The sequence below is a fragment of the Lontra canadensis genome, unplaced genomic scaffold (assembly GCF_010015895.1).
Source record: "Lontra canadensis isolate GAN:19392208 unplaced genomic scaffold, GSC_riverotter_1.0 scaffold39, whole genome shotgun sequence".
Classification (NCBI taxonomy): Eukaryota; Metazoa; Chordata; class Mammalia; order Carnivora; family Mustelidae; genus Lontra; species Lontra canadensis.
The window spans coordinates 15,407,099-15,425,332 of NW_022631033.1; the positions used below are offsets into that span (position 1 = coordinate 15,407,099).

General features: G+C 37.1%; 1 protein-coding gene across 3 annotated transcripts in view; it reads right to left on the minus strand.

Annotated features, from left to right (window-relative positions):
- CFAP97 (cilia and flagella associated protein 97) overlaps nucleotides 1–18,234 on the minus strand; it is a 37,130-nt gene extending 18,896 nt beyond the window's left edge. The window contains exons 1-2 of one of the 3 annotated variants that reach the window (XM_032869901.1): nucleotides 18,141–18,234; nucleotides 10,116–11,152 (exon numbers count right to left, since the gene is read on the minus strand). In XM_032869901.1, the coding sequence (XP_032725792.1) occupies nucleotides 10,116–11,136 (1,021 nt within the window). In that variant the 5' untranslated portion in view covers nucleotides 11,137–11,152; nucleotides 18,141–18,234. Of the gene's footprint in view, nucleotides 1–10,115; nucleotides 11,153–17,385; nucleotides 17,407–18,001; nucleotides 18,038–18,140 lie in introns of those variants that run through there. The other 2 variants (XM_032869902.1, XM_032869903.1) reach the window with 2 other exon arrangements.

An 18,234-nucleotide genomic window follows, 5' to 3' on the forward strand; every position in this document is an offset into this window, starting at 1 on the left:
TAATTATTTCATACAGAACCTAGGTGGTAAAATTTGAGAAGGAGCATTTCTAAAATGTGTCTATTTTGCCATCAAGTTTCTTCCTAAATTGACCTGATTTTACCTATACAAAGACTGAAACACACCTTCAGATCTAGTCATGTTAATTTATTTATTGTTCTGCAAATATCACACTCATGTCATAACCCAATATATAAACTTTTGTTTACTCCACTATTTCATTTTTTAAACATTCTCTGCCTGCCTAGTCAATGCTTTACAGCTCAAGGCCAAAGAACCAATTCCAACCACACCTTTTCAACATAAATATAGCAAAGACAGGCTTGGGGTGGGGATAGGAAGTCCCCCAAATCAGTCATGTTATTGAGATAAAAGAAGCTGAAATATTTAGAAATTCTACTAAATTTTCAAGATCTACTTTAAAGTCAGCTATCAGATAAATAAAGTCAAATATCTAATACTACTAGGCTACACTAATCTTCCCTTCTAACAGTTCTTACAGAACCCCAGAACCCTGAATTTAGAATACACCTTAGCAACCTATCAACTGCCTCATTCTACAAATGAAGAAATTGGGGCACAGAATAGTTACTGCTTGTCTATGGTCACATGGATAACACGCAGAAGCCAAAAGTCTTCTGATTCCACTTCTAGAATTTTCTTCACCTCACTGTGTAAGTAACCAAGTTCAAAACTGTTTCCTATTCTCTGGCCTGTAATTCCTTGATTAACCTTTGTTTTAGAGGCTTAATATTTTATAGTTCAAATTTACAAACCTGTTAACATGTTATTTTAAACCAATAAATAACATTAATACTGTAGGCTCTATAGGCATCCCTCACCATCTGAACTCTGGCCCAATATTTTAATAATTAAATTTTTTTTTCTCAAAATAAAACTATTTCATTGCATCTTTGCATTGAAGCTAGTGACAATGTTTAAATTGAGAGGGAGCAGATTACGCCATGTTCCCACCTCAGCTGTTCTCTGATAGGATCACATCTCCTGCTCATAATTTGTGGGATGTACTATGCATTATCACTCTTGTCTTCTTCAGGTTAGGTGGTAAAGGTTGTGAAGAAATTAGCTCAGCCAAAGAGGTCTAGAACAGCGCACAGAACAGATGTTGAAAGTGATAAAACATATTGAGAAATAAGTGCAGAAAAGGAACAGCTTGGCCATGCACACATCTCCCTCTCATCAGGTCCAACAATTTAGTTTTATGAAAAAAAGAAAACTTTGGAAATTATTCTTGGATCTGAAAAACAGTGGGTCAACTGAGTATGAATCACAACTCTGAAAAACTGAAGTAATACAAAGAAATGCTTTATGCAATAAACTGACAGCTATAATTAGTGTATACAATCTTTTACTATTATAAAAAACCTTTGTGGATTGTTGTATTAAGGACTCCAGTAACAGATGGACCAAGTGGCAAAATGCCACCTTTGTTCCTGTGCCTTTAAAAGCTCTGAGCAGTACTTAGAATCAGGTCACTCAGATCGGGGCTCCCTACCTTGCAGCATTATGAATAAATTTTCCTTCTACATTTAGCTTAGTTCCTGTGCTGAACAGTGTTTCACTGCTTCATTTATATTTGGAGAAACTGTTTAGGGATTTTGGGTGGGAATAATACTTAGGATTTCCATATCCAACTAAGTTTCAAAAATGAATTAGACAGGAATAGTGAGGGATACATCATTTATTTACAATGAAACCAAATAGATTTTTTTTTTTTTTAGATCTCATTTATTTATCTGACAGAAAGAGATCACAAGCAGGCAGAGAGGCAGGCAGAGAGAGGAGGAAGAAGGCTCCCTGCTGAGCAGAGAGCCCGATGCGGGGCTCGATCCCAGGACCCTGAGAGATCACGACCCGAGCCGAAGGCAGCGGCTTAACCCACTGAGCCAGTCAGGCGCCCCCCAAATAGATTTTTAATGTCTTGCAACTCAACATTAAGGTCCTTGAATCGGCTTTGGTATCACCTCTGCATTGACTAGAAATGTGGCTCTTTGGGTTTTCTACTCTAGATTTAATGAACCAGAATCTGCTTTAAGAGGCTCTCCAAATGACCTGTATGCATGCTTTTTTTTTTTTTTCCCCCCCTGGGAGAGAGGGCAAGGGACATAGAGAATCTTAAGCAGGCTCCTTGCTCAGTGCAGAGCCAGATGAGGTGCTCAATCTCCCAACCCTTAGATCCTGACCTGAGCCAAAATTAAGAGTCTGATGCTTAAACCACTGAGCTATCCAGTGCCCTTGTATGCAATGCATATTAAAGCTTGAGAAACTCTGGCCTTGTGGATAAACACAGGGAGTCTGCTTGTCCCTTTTAGCATACATTTCTACTTTCCTCCTTAAGTCTTAACAAATCTCCCCGCCTCACTTTTAAAGACACCTACCTACCCCATGAAGCCCTGTCCCTAAGGGAAGGCTGACCTCCCTCCTCCAGATTCCTACTCCTAACTTCAGGGGGAGTCAGGCCCATAATAATCCTATTCTCTTGCTAATGACTGTCTTACAAATAGGAGCATAGCATAACCAATTCTGGGCAATGAGACTTCAGTGAGTCAGTTGAAAGCATTCTGAGAGAGCCAGAGGAAGAGACAGTTTCCTTTTCTCTGGACATTCTCATGTCTAAATGTAAATACTAAAAACTGCTGCAGACATTTCCTACCAGCCTATGAATGAAGCAAATACCACAGCTGGGGGAACACAGTGATAGAACCTAGGTCTCTAAGGACATTTTTGAGCCACTGAATTGGCCAACTCTCAAACCTGGTCTATCTCTGGAATTCTTGTTAGGTAAAAAACATTGTTTCATTAGGAATTTCTGTTTCCTGTATCCAAAATCATCCTAATACAAAGAGATGATCATTGACAGTCCTGAACAAAAAGCTCAGGTATCACAAATTATTTTCCATTAGGTGGCCTTTAAAAATCTGACAATTCCAAAAGTGTGAAGTGTTTTCTTCCTACAAGAACCTTGTTATTGGAGGTGTCCCCTCTCTCTCACCCTCTCAGTCCTAGGATAGAGCAGAGCGGTCCTTGTAATTTGTGGAATCAAGAGGCATCTGAGTGGCTTAGTCAGTTAAGCGGCTCCTACTGCCTTCGGCTCAGGTCATGATCCCAGGGTCCTGGATCAAGCCCTGAGTTGGGTTCCCTGCTCAGTGGGGAGCCTTCTTCTTCTCCCTCTGACCCTCCCCCAACCCCTCTTATGCGTTCTCTCTCTCTAGCAAATAAATAAATAAATAAATAAAATCTTTAAAAAACACTAGTAATTGTGGAATCAAAAAGTACTTAAGAAATGGAACAGTGGGCCCTTAAAATGCAAATTATAATTTAGTCAAACAGTATTAAAAAACACAATAAAATCTGCAAGTCATATACATTTTAACTAATTTTCTGTAACATTGTTTTCAACATCCATTTATACTGTTTTTAACCTAATTTTATTTTATTTTTTAAGATTTTATTTATTTGACAGAGAGAGAAAGAGACAGTGAGAGAGGGAACATAAGTAGGGGGAGTGGGAGAAGCAGGCTCCCCACTGAGCAGGGAGCCTGATGCAGAGCTTGATCCCAGGACCTTGGGATCATGACCTGAGACGAAAGCAGACGCTTAATGACTGGGCCACCCAGACGCCCATCAACTTAATTTTAAAGAAAAAAATTTTTTTTTTACAAATTTATTTATTTGAGAGAAAGGGAGAGCACATGTGGGTTGGGGGTAGGTATAGAGAAAGGGACAAGCAGACTCCATACTGAGGGCTCAATCTCATAACCTTGAGATGGTGACCTGATATCAGGAGTGCCCCAAAGACAGTTTTATGAGATACTTTATATGCCAAATGTTAGGCTGCTACTTTTAAAGACATATACATCACATCTGAAATTAAGAACTCAGCACTAGAAAGAACACAGAAGAGAAAAAGCAAATATATTAAGATGTACATTATTAATACAAAGCATCAGTGACCAGTCTGTATTATCTCATCAGATAAAATTTTTTTTTAAGATTTTTAAGATTTTTATTTATTTGACAGAGAGAGACACAGCAAGAGAGGGAACACAAGCAGGGGGAGTGGAAGAGGGAGAAGTAGGCTTCCCACTGAGCAGGGAGCCAGATGAGGGGCTCAATCCCAGGACACTGGGATCATGACCTGAGCCTAAGGCAGATGCTTAATGACTGAGCAACCCAGATCCCTGAGCCCCTGATCAGATACATTTTAATGATTTAATTTCAAACACCTTCCAATTTTTATACTACAGAAATTATTTTTAAAAACAGAAATTCTGTTGCAGTGTCTGGTTGGCTCAGTTGGTAGAACATGTGACTCGATCTCAGGGTTGAATCCAAGTCCCACATTGGGTGTAGAGATTACTTTAAAAAAAAAAAAATCTTTAAAAATAAATAAATGAAAATTCTGTCAACTCCAAGGAAAACAACTGACAGTATTTTTTGGTGAAATTAAAATCTGCGTGTTTTAGTAAAAATCAGGATTTTTTGCAAACTTGAGTTTGAAAGCTTCCCAAAAGCCTCCTTATGAGACTGGTAGTGATATTAACAACTATAATTTCTATATAGTGTATTATGAAATATGTCATTTGTAAGCTCAATGAACCAGTATTTTCCAAATAACCTATAAATTCTGTTATAAAACTATGAAAGGGTAAAAGACACATTCAAAATGTAAGATCAATAAGTTATACAATAATACTCTATGAATTAGTCTCAAATGTCACATTGTAACTAACATTTAAGAAATTAATACCTGTGGAATCTTGCTATCAAAGAATATCTAAAATTAACTGGAAGGGCATTAAAATACTCCTCCATTTTCTAAAGATCTGTGTGAGGCCAGTTTTTCTTCATGTACTTCAACCAAAATATCACAACAGATGTATACAGAAGCCAATACAAGAATCCAGCTATCTTCTATTGCCATGCATCAGAGATTAGCAAAAATTACTCATTTTTTTGAAAGACAGTTATGTTTCATAAAACATTCTTATTACCATTATTGGTTTATTACCATTATCCTTAGATGAATTAATACTGTTTAAATTTCTAATATGATAAATATTTATAGATATAATCCACACCAAAAAAGGCTCTTTGGGGTCCTCAATAATTTTTAAGAGTGTGAATGTTTTTGGTCCAAAGGCCAAAAAGTTTGAAAACTGTTGTGGTAGAGCACTGGGGTGTGCGCCGGCAATCTGGAAGAGTTGAAGACAGGTAAGTCCTCAACTTGATCAATCATCAATCTCATGAATCATACAACTGATCTTATACACTAGAAAGTGGCCGTGAAATTTTTTTAAAAAGTGAAAATTTTTACAGTGGATGCCTCGACAAAGATTTTCCCTAAAAAAGAATATTAATCAAATATATTAGCAATTTTAATTTTGACTAAGGCACAGATGTATTCTATGTCTTTCAGATGCCAATATAAGAGGTAATTGTTAAAAAAATCAAATGTCAGCGAAACATACGAAATACGCTTCCTGACCATTGCAGCTATGCAACAACAGAAGTTTCCCTTTGTTCCTTCACTAACAAATATTGCCTATTTTGTGTCAATAGCTGCTAGATTTAAAGATTCTAGCAATGACTAAGATCCTGCCCTCATGTGGCTTATACCGTAGTGGGAGAAATAAGCAAATTACACTAATTCCAGGGTCTGCTAAGTATCCTGATGGAAGGAAACCAGGCTTTTGTGACAGAGAGCCAGGGGCAGGAATGTGAAGCTACTAAAAATAGAACGTTCAGGAAAAAGTATCTCTGAGGAGATGAATATATACCATAAAACTCAAAACCAAAGGTGTCTATGCAAAGAAAAAAGGCAACAGCAAGTGGAAATAGCCCATTAAAAACAAAGTATCTGGGAACAGTAAGGAAGCACTGTGACTGGAGCAAGGTAATAAAAGATTTTTTTTTTTAAAGGAGATGCAAGAAATATCCACACGATGTAGAGTAATGGTTTTCATCGACTGTAATAGCCTATTAGACTAACTGCATCAAAATTTCTGTGGCGCCTAGGCATCAGTATTTGTTTTGTGTTTGTTTTAATATTAGTCTCCCAGGTGACACTAATATATTGCCTGGGATGAGAATCACTGGACACTGACTCTGTTAGGCTACAATAAGGAATTTGGATTTTATTCTTAACGTAAGAGTAGCCCACGGAAGAGTAAGAAAGAAACTAGTAAGGCTGATTTTATTTTTAAAAGATCACTCTGGTTGTTAGTGGAAGAAGCAACGGGGCAAGAACAAAAAAACTCAATCCTGAAAGTTTTAAGAGATTGAGTGGAGGGGTGGAGACTTAACAACTACATAATGGCCAAATTCCAAAAGCCTGATTTTTCAGACACACTAAACAATCAATAGGTACACAATCAGAGCAAAGATAAAAGAAAACCTATAAAAAAGGGGACAAGTGTAAACTCCTCCAAAACACTTTACCCATCTGACTATGAGAATCATTTGATTATCTAAGGGATTTGTTTATACTCTTACATTACCACCATATGTAAATTATGTACCAAAAGATTTATTTTTTCAATTGCATTTCAAACAGAGAATACAATTTACAATTTAAAAATGTTATCTTCAAGTAACTATTTTACAGTTACATTTACTAAAGATAAAATTTCAAGCTATTTTTACTTCACCTGGAAAAAACTGTTTCTTTCACACTAAAGAATAATAATAATAATGAATTGGTATGTCCAAAAAATAATAAATTGATGGAAGTACAGCAATAAAAATTTTTACTAATTAAAAAATATCTGTATCTTATAAAAATATACCATGCTCATGGATTAGAAGATTAATATCCTTAAAAAGTCACACTACCCAAAACAATCTATAGATTCAGTGCAATCCCCATCAAAATACCAATAGCATTTTTCACAGAGCTAGAACAAAGCATCCTAAAATTTGTATGGAACCACAGAAGACCCCAAGTAGCTGAACCAATATTGAGAAAGAATTAAAAAAACACGGTATTACACTTCTTGATTTCAAACTACACTGCAAAGCTATAGTAATCAAAATGGTATGGAGTGGCACAAAAACAAACACATAGATCAATGGAACAAAACAGAGAGCCCAAAAATAAGCACATGCATATACGGTCAATCTATGACAAAGAAGACAAGATTATACAACGGGTAAAAGACTGTCTCTTCAGTAAATGGTGTTAGAAAAACCAGACAGATACATGCAAAAGAATGAAACTGGACCATCTTATACCATATACAAAAATAAACTAAACATGGATTAAAGATTTGAATGTAACACCTGAAACCATAAACTCCTGGAAGAAAACATAGGCAGTAAGCTCTCTGACATCAGTACTTGCAGTATCTTTTTTGGACTAGTCTCCTCAGGCAAGGGCAATAAAAGCTAAAATGAATACGATTACACCAAACTAAGAAGCTTTTGTGCAGTGAAGAAAACCATCAATGAAATGAAAAGGCAATCTACTGAATGTGAGAAGATATTTGAATCATACATCTGATAAAGGGTCTGGTTTATATACCCAGAATATATAAAGAACTTACACTTTCAAAAACTATCAAAAAAATAACCAGATTAAAAAATGAGCAGAGGACCTGAGCAGACCACAATCAAGTATTACCTCATACCTGTCAGAATGGCTAAAATGAAAAAGACAAGAAGTAACAAGTGTTGGTGAGGACAGGAGAAAGAATCCCTCGTGCACTATTGGTGGGGATGCAGAATGGTGTACTCACAGTAGAAAAAAGTAAGGGAGGTTCCTGACAAAATTAAAAACAGAAATAGCATATAATCCAGTAATTCCATTACTGGGTATTTAATCCAAAGAAATAAAAAAAAACCATTAATTTATGGGGCACCTGGGTGACTCAGTTGGTTAAGCATCCAACTTCTGATTTCAGCTCAGGTCTTGATATCAGAGTCATGAGTTCGAGCCCCACATTGGGCTCCATGCTGGGTGTAGAACCTACTTAAAAAAATAAAACAAAACAAAACACTAATTTGAAAAGATATATGAACCCCTATGTTTACTGATTATTATTTACAGTAGTCAAAATAAGGAAGCAACCCAAGTGTTCATACATAGATGAATGGATAAAGAAAATGTGGTATATATGTACAATGCACTATTACTCAGCAATAAAAAAAGAATGAGATCTTTTCATTTGCAACATGGGTGGACGCAGAGGGTATAATACTGAGAAATCAGTCAGAGAAAGACAAACACCATATAACTTCACTCATACGTGGAATTTCAGAAACAAAATAAACAAAGAAAAAAAGAGACAAAAATACAGACTCTTAAATACAGAGAACAAACTAGTGGTTATCAGAGATGAGGTGGGTAAGTGGATGGTGAAATAAGGAAAGAAAATTCACAGTACACTTGTCACGATGGGCACCGAGAACTATACAGAATTGTTCAATCATTACACTGTACACCTGAAACTTTAACAGTGTGTATTAGTTACACTTTAATTTTTTAAAAAAGGGCAGAGACCTGAATAGCCATTTTTCCAAAGATGACAGGATGACCTACAGATGGCAAACAGGTACATAAAAAGATGCTCATCATTACTAATCCTCAGGGAAATGCAACCAAAACCGCAATAAGGTGCCACCTCACACCTGTCAGAATGGCGAAAATCAACAATACAAAAACAACAGGAGTTGCTGAGGATGCAGAGAAAAGGGAACCCTCTTACACTGTTGGGAATGTACATTGTGTTTTCTGTAGCGCAGTGGCTACAGAAAACACAATGGAAGTTCCTCAAAAATTTAAAACCAGAAAGGCCATATGATCCAGCAATCTACTTTTGGGTATTTATTGAAAGAAAACGAAAACACCAATTTAAAGAGATATGTACACCCGATGTTCACTGCAGCAGCATTTACCATAGTCAAGATACGGAAGCAACCTAAGTATCCATAGACAAATGAATGGATAAAGATGTGATATATACATACAATGCAATTATTACTCAGTGATAAGAAAGATATCTTGCCATTTGTGGTGCCATGGACCTAGAGGGTATGATGCTAAGTGAAATAAGATGAAGACAAATATACCATTTCTCTTTCACTTGCATGCAGAATCTAAAAACCCAAACAAAAGAACAATACTAAACAGACTCAGATATAGGAAACAAACTGTTGCTTACCAGAGGAGAGGAAGGGTTAGGGGTTGTGGGGGACAAAAGAGGTAAAGGGAATTAAGAGGTACAAACTTCCAGTTATAAAATAAGTCACAGGGATGTAATATACAGTACAAGGAATATGGTCAATAATATTGTAATAATTTCGTACAGTGACAGATGGTAACTAGACTTATCATGGGCATCCTCTCATAATTTATAAAACTACTGAATCATTGTGATATATACCTGAAACCAATAGACTACTGTGTCAATAATACTTCAAAAAATTTGTATCTTAAAGGAAGTGACATCTGAATTATGCTATTTCATCAACTTGGTAATTATTTTTCAAGTAATCCTCTTTAACCTTTAAAATCTGAATAGTTCCCTACAAATCTGTATCTTAAAGGAACRGACACCTGAATTATGCTATTTCATCAACTTGGTAATTATTTTTCAAGTAATCCTCTTTAACCTTTAAAATCTGRATAGTTCCCTACAGTTTATTCCAAAATTTCATTTGCTAGCATTTCTTGCCACTTTCTCTGATATGAAGACGACAGGTCAGGTTATTTTTAGTACTGTTGCCTTTCTTAAAGAAGAAAGTGAAATATATCTCATGCCCATATCTCTCAAATGTGAAAAATATCTGTCTCCGCTTCTCTCATTTCTGTTGTCTATATGGTCCCTCCAGACTTTACGACTTTGTAAGACACTAAACAAAATTAGGGTAGTAGTTACTAGTCCTAATTCATTAGCTTTTCAATATTATAACTAATGATATTCCAAGTATTTTTAAGGTAAAATAGGATATTTGGTAAAGTTATTACATCAATTATCTCAAACAATAAAATATATCTAGTAGAAAAATCAGTGCAAATTCACAGTATTTGATATTCAATATGCCATGAAGTTTACTATTTGTCCAATATTTATAGCTTTTAAAAAGAAAATTACCTTTCAAAAGATGATTGAGGTCCATCGTGTCATGTAAGGCTTTTTGTTTGTATCTGTGGTCTGAACAGGAATCTAACACTGAAGATTTTGAAGTGAGATCAGGCCCATGTTTTTCTTGCCCTTTTTTGGTTGATTTCAAAGATTTTGAATTATTTTTTAAATCCTCAACATTTCCATACACTTCTTGACTCACATTTTCCTGCCTTTTAACTTTTACTTTTTGATCATTTGATGCTCCCAGTTCAAAAGACTGAACAGGGCTGATGTCTGGAGTTGACAGAGGAGTGACATCTGTCACTGTATCTTCCGATTCCTCAGGGTAGTCATTGACTTTTGGTTTAGTGCTTGAAGGCTGTATTCCTGCTGATTTCATTCTTGGTTTGTATTTCTGTTTTGGTGATAAGTGGGTTACACCACATAGACGTTTCTTTAATGATGGCGATGAATCAGAAATACAGTTATCGGACCCTGCATCTGAACAATCTGTGCCTGAACTTGAAGATGAGGAAGACAGAGAGGAAGAGGAGGAAGAGGAATTATTTTTGGAATACTTTTTACTTATGCTTTTTTTAAAGTTACTAGATGGTTTAGCTGACTTGGACCTGACATGTTGTTTTTTCCCATCATCACTGCTTTCCTCTCCATCTGTATAATAATCATCCTCACCTTCTTTTATAATTTTAGGAATTCTCCTTGGAGTGGGCAAGTGTACTTTATGCCCTGTTGTAGCATCCCACAATTTTTTTGATCTTGGAGTGGCCAATGATAAAGAATTTCTGGTTTGCATATTATCATTTTCTACAGGGTGTTCTGGAGGAATTTTCTCCTTTTTTTCATTTTCCTTTTTTTGTATTCCAAATTTCAAGTTTACATTTTCTGTATCTTTATCTATTCTCTCTTCAGGGTGATCATTTTGCTTGCCAAAAACTGTGTTACTTTCACATTTCTTTGCTTCTTCAAAGTCACTGTCAAAGAAGGAATGGTCCACTTCACCTTCTGATACATCTATAAACCGATCCATGGTGGTAAAAATATATCTGAAAAAGAGGCCAGTGTTACCATCAAACTAAAGAATAATTTCCCAGTACTTTTCACTTTTTATAGTAATTACATATCCCAAACTGAGAAGTTTGATTATAGAGAAATGACCAAAAAAAAAGCCACCAAAAAAAAAAAAAAGTAACTCAGTAAGAGATAATCAGGCACAAGGGTAATAATAAATTGTACCAGTGATCTGAAACATAAGTTCAGTTCACAAGAGTACTCAAGGCAAGCATATCACAAACATATACCTCAGTAAATAGCCATACACCTAGGTGAACCCTAAGGAAAATCTGCCTTCTGTAAGTACAATTAGAGTTTAGAATAAGAAGGGATGGTGTTAAACCTCCCCCAAAGCAGCTAAGCCATCTTGAATTTAGAATGTGACCTCTAATACTATTCTCCATTTAAAAAACAAAAATAAAAACAAACACACACACACACACACACACACACACCAAACAAACAAACAAAACCCATCAGTCAAAAAACTGTAATGACTTGGAAGGCAGTTAATTCTATTTCTGGAGGTAAAGAAAAACAAGGGCCTAGAAGATCTTACTGTTATCGGAAGGTACAGTATTCAAAATATGCCTGATACGGTGATAATACAACAAAGGCTCTAGTTTAAAGGGGTTTCCACTGTCCAAGTTGGAAAATTTAGTACTGGAAACCAAAACACACAAAATACTCTTAAAAATGAAAAAGTACTTCTATGGAAAGCTATTATATAATATTCAAAAATTGTAATGATATTCAAAAGGGCAAATAATATGAGGTACACTAAAGGAAAGGTACGTATAAATCTCTAATAATATATAGCCAACAATCCAATTGTGCACTCAGTATATTCAAATTATGATTAATTCTACTACAATAAAAAAAATATGTAATCTGTATTCTCAATCAACCATGATACTCTGGAGCCTTTTATTGCTTAAGTGATCCTGCAACCTATAAAACAAGTACAAACATGATTTAAAAATCAACCAAACTCAAACTATCAGTACTAATGCAATAGGTTAATAAGACAGATGAGAGGTATGTGTGGTAATACATCTTATCATCACTGGGTAACTTGCTCTGCCTTAAAGGTTTTGAAGAATTTAAGAGATTCTGACATAATAAACATAAAAACTTAACTATTTAAAATCAACTTTTAAATGCTTATTTAATAACTTACCAGATTTATTAAAAATGTCTAAGTGCTTAGTTAGACTTCCTTTATTAGATATATAAGTATCCCTTGTCAGATGTTCAAGGTACTTGAGAAAATCAGATATACTAAAATTGTAATTGTGCTGTTAATATAAATTAAATTTGCAAGTCTGCAAATGGTATAGAATGTTTAGGGAAAATCAAGCTAAGTGAAGATTAATCAAAGTATAGGTGAGTTTTATTTTATTTATTAACATATAATATATTATTTGCCCCAGGGGTACAGGTCTGTACAGGCTTACACATTTCACAGCACTCACCATAGCACTAATACTCTAATACTCCCCACAATGTCCATAACCCAGCCACCCTACCCCTATCCCCTCCAATCCCTAGCAACCCTCAGTTTGTTTCCGTTGAGATTAAGAGTCTCTTATGGTTAGTACAAGTGAGTTTTAAAATTCTAACACATTATTATATTTAAATTGAGATAAGATATGTAAGTAGATCTTAAAAGTTTAAAGAAAAATCAGATAACTTATACCTAAACAATAAATACAATAAATATTATTTCCCATAGCACAGATCAATGCCCTCGTAAGTTTCAAAATTCTAATCAACAGAAGGATGCCTTCTCCACAAATCCTCAAAGATACTTAATAGGTTTTAGATGTCAAATTAAAGTCTACTCTCTTAATTTATAAAAATTGAAACTTATCTCTTTGGCATTTGGCTATTAATTTTCAGAGCCATAAAAAACCCATAAGCCTTTTGAATTAGTACCTTCACTTCTGAAATTCATCCTAAGAATATAGTACTAAAAAGAAAATGGTATGCATTATAGTATTACTTGTAATACTGAAAAAACTTAAATGGAAAAATACTATGACTCCATTAAAAAAATTATTTACATCAGGGGTCAGCAGGCTACTGTGCATGAACCAAATCTGACCTGCCATCTCTTTCTGTAAATAAAGTTTTACTGGAACACAGCCACAGGTTTAGATATTGTCTCTGACGGCTATCACACTATACCTGCAGAGTTTAGTAGCTGTGACAGAGACTATACAGCCCCCAAAGCCTAAAATATTTATCAACTGACCCTTCACTGAAAAAGTTTGTGGACCCCTGATTTAGGTGATATATCAGCATGAAAAATGCACAATACAAAACTGTTTATCCATGTTATTATCATAACCCCCCCCTTTTTTTTTTAAAGATTTTGTTTATTTATTTGACAGAGATCACAAGTAGGCAGAGAGGCAGGCAGAGAGAGAGGAGGAGGCAGGCTCCCTGCTGGGCTCAATCCCAGGACCCTGGGATCATGACCCGAGCTGAAGGCAGAGGCTTTAACCCACTGAGCCACCCAGGCGCCCCGAAAGAGTTGTTTTTTAAACTAAAACTAGGGAAATTTATGCTCCAGGCAATGCCATAAAACCATTTGTTTTTAAATTTTGAAGAAACTTAAAAAAACAAAATTTTTTAAAGATTTTATTTATTTGACAGAGCACAAGCAGGGGGAGCAGCAGACAGAGGCAGAGGGAGAAGCAGGCTTCCTGCTGAGCAAAGAGCCCAATGCAGAACTCGATCCCAGAACCCTGGCATCATGACCTGAGCTGAAGGCAGCCACCTAACCAACTGAGCCACCCAGGCGTCCCAAAAAACAAAAAATAACTCTGGGATCATAGATCTCACCACCCTTCATGCATGAAACCTGCTCAAGATTAGCTCTGTCCTACTCCCTCTGTCCTTCCCTCCACCCCTGCCTCCCTGTGTTCTCTCCAAAAAAAAAAAAAAAAATTGCTTATCCATACCGGATTAATAATACAATTTATGCATTAAACAAAAACCAGGGGGAAAAAGGGGAAAATTAAGTTGACCTGTTTGAAGAAAGCCAACAATCTCACTGCATTTTTAATATTTCCATTATTGTTTTTATAGCGTGTCCCTGCAATAAATTAAGCAGACTGGGAGTCTGCACAATGAAAAAGAATGAACAGAGTCAGACACAACTCTTTCGGGGTGCCTGGGTGGCTCAGTGGGTTAAAGCCTCTGCCTTCGGCCCGGGTCATGAACCCAGGGTCCTGGGATCGAGCCCAGCAGGGAGCCTGCTTCCTCCTCTCTCTCTGCCTGCGCCTGCCTCTCTGCCTACTTGTGATCTCTGTCAAATAAATAAACAAAATCTTAAAAAAAAAAAAAAAAAAACCTCTTTCAAAAACAAATCACCAAATCATTCTATCATGCCTCAGAAAAACTTGTTTTTCAGGAAATACACAAAATTACTAACATAACTCTCATTGGTATTAGTGTTACTATTCTAGTACAACTAATAGCTAAAACATATTTAAGGTTAAGAGGTTTTTATCATTCCCATTTACCAATGAGAAAAATGAAGCAGAGCAAGAACTTGCCCAGAGTCACACAGCTTGGTAAGTGGCAAAGCCAGGATTCGCAGGCAGGCAGGCAGGCAAAGTTTAAAGATCATGTTATTAATCACTGTTTATTCTGCTTCAAAATAAGGTCCTTAACTAAGATATGGGTTTTTTTTTTTAACCTTTAAAATACATTGCTATGATATCTATGATTTATCTAATAGTAAACTGCAAGATAACAAGATCTTCTCATCAGGGGGACTTTTAAAGGAAAACGGGACCCATTTAGCAATATGGTTTTAGGAACAGTTCTGTGCAGAAAAAGAAGGTCTGTACAGTTAAAATTAGATACACATGTCAGTGATTGCCACACATTTTGCTGGAATTTATTTGCTATGTAGAGGTTTTCCACTAACAAAGTAAATTGGAACAAACCTCATGGGAACCACAAATTAAATAAACCAGTGGTAGCCTTGAGTAAATTAAAAAGTGTTAACCTAGGTAACAAGAATTCAGAATTTTAACTTATGACCCTCTCTATCCCAATCTGAGCTTGTGACCAAGCTGTCCAAAAGACGGTAGTGAATTACAAAGGTATTTCTGACAGGGAGAGTGACAATTGTGGAAGTCACTAAATTTGAAATGTTTCCAGCATGCCTCCTCTTTATGTGTTTGGCATATCAAGTCAATTTTGTGATCCCTGATAACCCTGAGTGAGACCTATGTAAATTTCCCTATGAAGGTGCATGGCAAAATAATTCAAGTTAGAGCTAACACCCTTCCATACCCTCAGAGTTTCCCAGCAGTCCTGAAAGGAAAAAATTTTACCACCTTACATTAGGTACGAAGAGACTAAGGCCTAGCAATTCAAATGTTTTTAATAATTTAAATTGATAAGTGTCAAGTATGCCTCTAATGACTTCAAGCTTTATCAAATTTGTGAATTAAAAAAAAAATGAGATGGACGGTTGAAAATAAGGATTCAAATGGATAAGTGGAAAAAAAGCTATCATTCACACAGATTTTATGATGTGCCAAGCACTATTCTAAGCACTCTTTCATTGATCATTTGCCACTGATTATTTCCACTGACCATTTAATACTGTCAACGACAAGGAAACTGAAGCACCGAGGTTAACTGACATGTTCAAAGACCGTATGGCTAGAAAGCAGTAGAGTCAGGATTTGAATCCAGACAGTCAGCCGTCTTACTGGTTATGCTGTATTGAAACAAGCAGAGGAAAATTAATAAGCCAAAAACCTAATGGGGAGGTATACTCTGAAATAGCCAAATAATAACACAATAATAGCACAGACACAGAATGAGGGAAGGTGAGGAGGGCAGGTGCACTGAGGGGCCCAAGTTCAAAGAATGTTCACTGAAAAAAGACTTGGAGCTTTACCAAGTGGCAAAAGCATGACTGAGAAATCAAAAGATTAAAATGCTCTTAAGTCATCCCAGGATAGCAATATGCAGTCTTGGGGTAACCTGTATTACATTCTGCTTGGTCAAACTACTTCTTGAATAAAGCAGTTAGCTCTCAGTGCTATGGTGAAGAGTCTAGAATCTAAGTCATGATCAATGTTTTATAGAACAAGGGATTCATAGTTCGTAAAAGTAATGGCTAAGAGAAAGGATATGCTCAGTTATTTAAAGGACTGTGATATGAAAAAAGATTTTAGAGCTGTTATTTGTAGTTCCAGATGCAGAACTGGCATCAACAGATGTAATATATAAGAAACCTGTTCTTAATAAAATTAAAAAAAGAAAAAACACCTGTTCTTTCTTTCTTTCTTTTTTTTAAAAGAAACCTGCTCTTAAATCAACATCAGAATTGCTCAAAATGGAATGGGCTACTTTCTAGGATTATGAGCCATGAGTCACTAGATAGATTTTGGAGCAAAAGCTCAATGTCCACTTGTTGAGATGCTATAGAGGGAATTCATGCATTAGGAGGACATGATTTTCCCAACCGTAACATTTTATCAACTAGGTCTAAATCCTAACAAATATTTGTAATCCAAATGATTAGATAGTTCTTTGAAATCCGTTTTTCATAGCTAACAGTTTCCTGCCTTATCTCCTTACTAAATTGGGAACTCTAATATTAGACATTCAAAGAATGTTTATCTGATGGAGTTTGGAGCTAGGAGACTTAAGATTTTCTGCTATGTAAGCAGAAAATTCACGCTTTTCCCTGAGCTAGTTCCCTTGACAGTTTTCCACAACCGTTCCTCTCCAACACCCATACCCCCTACCACACACATCAGAATTAACTATCCTCTTATCTGTATTTACATGGTTGATGTAACCCTCGGCGGTTGTTAAGGACCCACCTTACTAAGTGCTCACAGTTCATGAGAGGTGGCGCTTAACACCTGGGAGACTTTTCAGGCATAATACCCAACAGATAGGGTTATTGTAAGGATTTAAGCACTCCGGTAATTTAACTGAATTTATGGAAAAATTATCCAACCATCCCACCCACTAGGCAATCCTTCCCATAACATTTATTTCAAAGTTAGTGAGATTCAATTTACATTGGAAAATGAAAATGTGGACTTATGATTGTCATGATTCTCTTTACAACATATTGGGAAAGGATAAAAATTAAATGATAATTCACTTAATAACTCTTCTGGGGCTCAGTGAAAACCTGTATTTGTCAAAGCTGCCTCGGCGTCACTTGGACACCTACCATTTGTATAACTCCCGCAGAGCCAGCAACAGAAATACTAATGCTTTTTAAGATACAAATAAGATACAAATACCAAATAAGAATCTGGCATTTTTTAAACTGTCATTTCGTTACTGTGACATCACATTATTTCTGTAATTAGGTGTATAATACGGTCCTAATACGGTAACCGATTGGGTATGAAAATCCCGGCCCTAAGTAAAAATCCGTTTTCCAGGACTTGAGTCAAGGGTCCGTTCACCACCTCTTCCTGACCACCCCCTTCCCCGCCCCCCCAGGGTAGCAGAAGATAACTGAGAGGAGGGCCTCAGGCTCCGGACGGAGTTCAGAGTCAAGTCTTCAGAGATGGGCGGCGCCGACCCGAACCCGGCTCCCAGTTACCACCACTTCCTGATTCAGGGCCGACCCCGGCCCCCGGGCCATCCCCGAACGCATCCTGGGGGTAGGCCGGGCGGTTCCCAAAGGGGCCGGCTGAGGTGTGGGAGGCCCCACCGACCCTCCGGCCGCGGGCTCGGAAGCCTTTGTTGTGGTTACACCCACCACTGGAGGAGCTGGTGGGACAGCAGAGCCCACGGAGCAAAGGGGTGGGGGTCCCGGCCAGGCCGCCTTTCCTAACCTCCCGCGCTGGATTCCTCATACCGACCCTGAGTACTCGCCGCTGCCTGGGCCGGAGACAGGAAACGGACCCCAAACGTAGGCGAGGGTGGCGGGCGCGTCGCGGGCAGGGAAGAAGGGGTTGCTCGCGCGCCGCTTACCTGGGTGCTGTGGCCGTCGCCGCCGTCTCGCGCGCCGCCAGCGGCGTTCTAGGGTCGCGCGCACGCGCTAGCGCGCGCACGCACTCCCCGCACG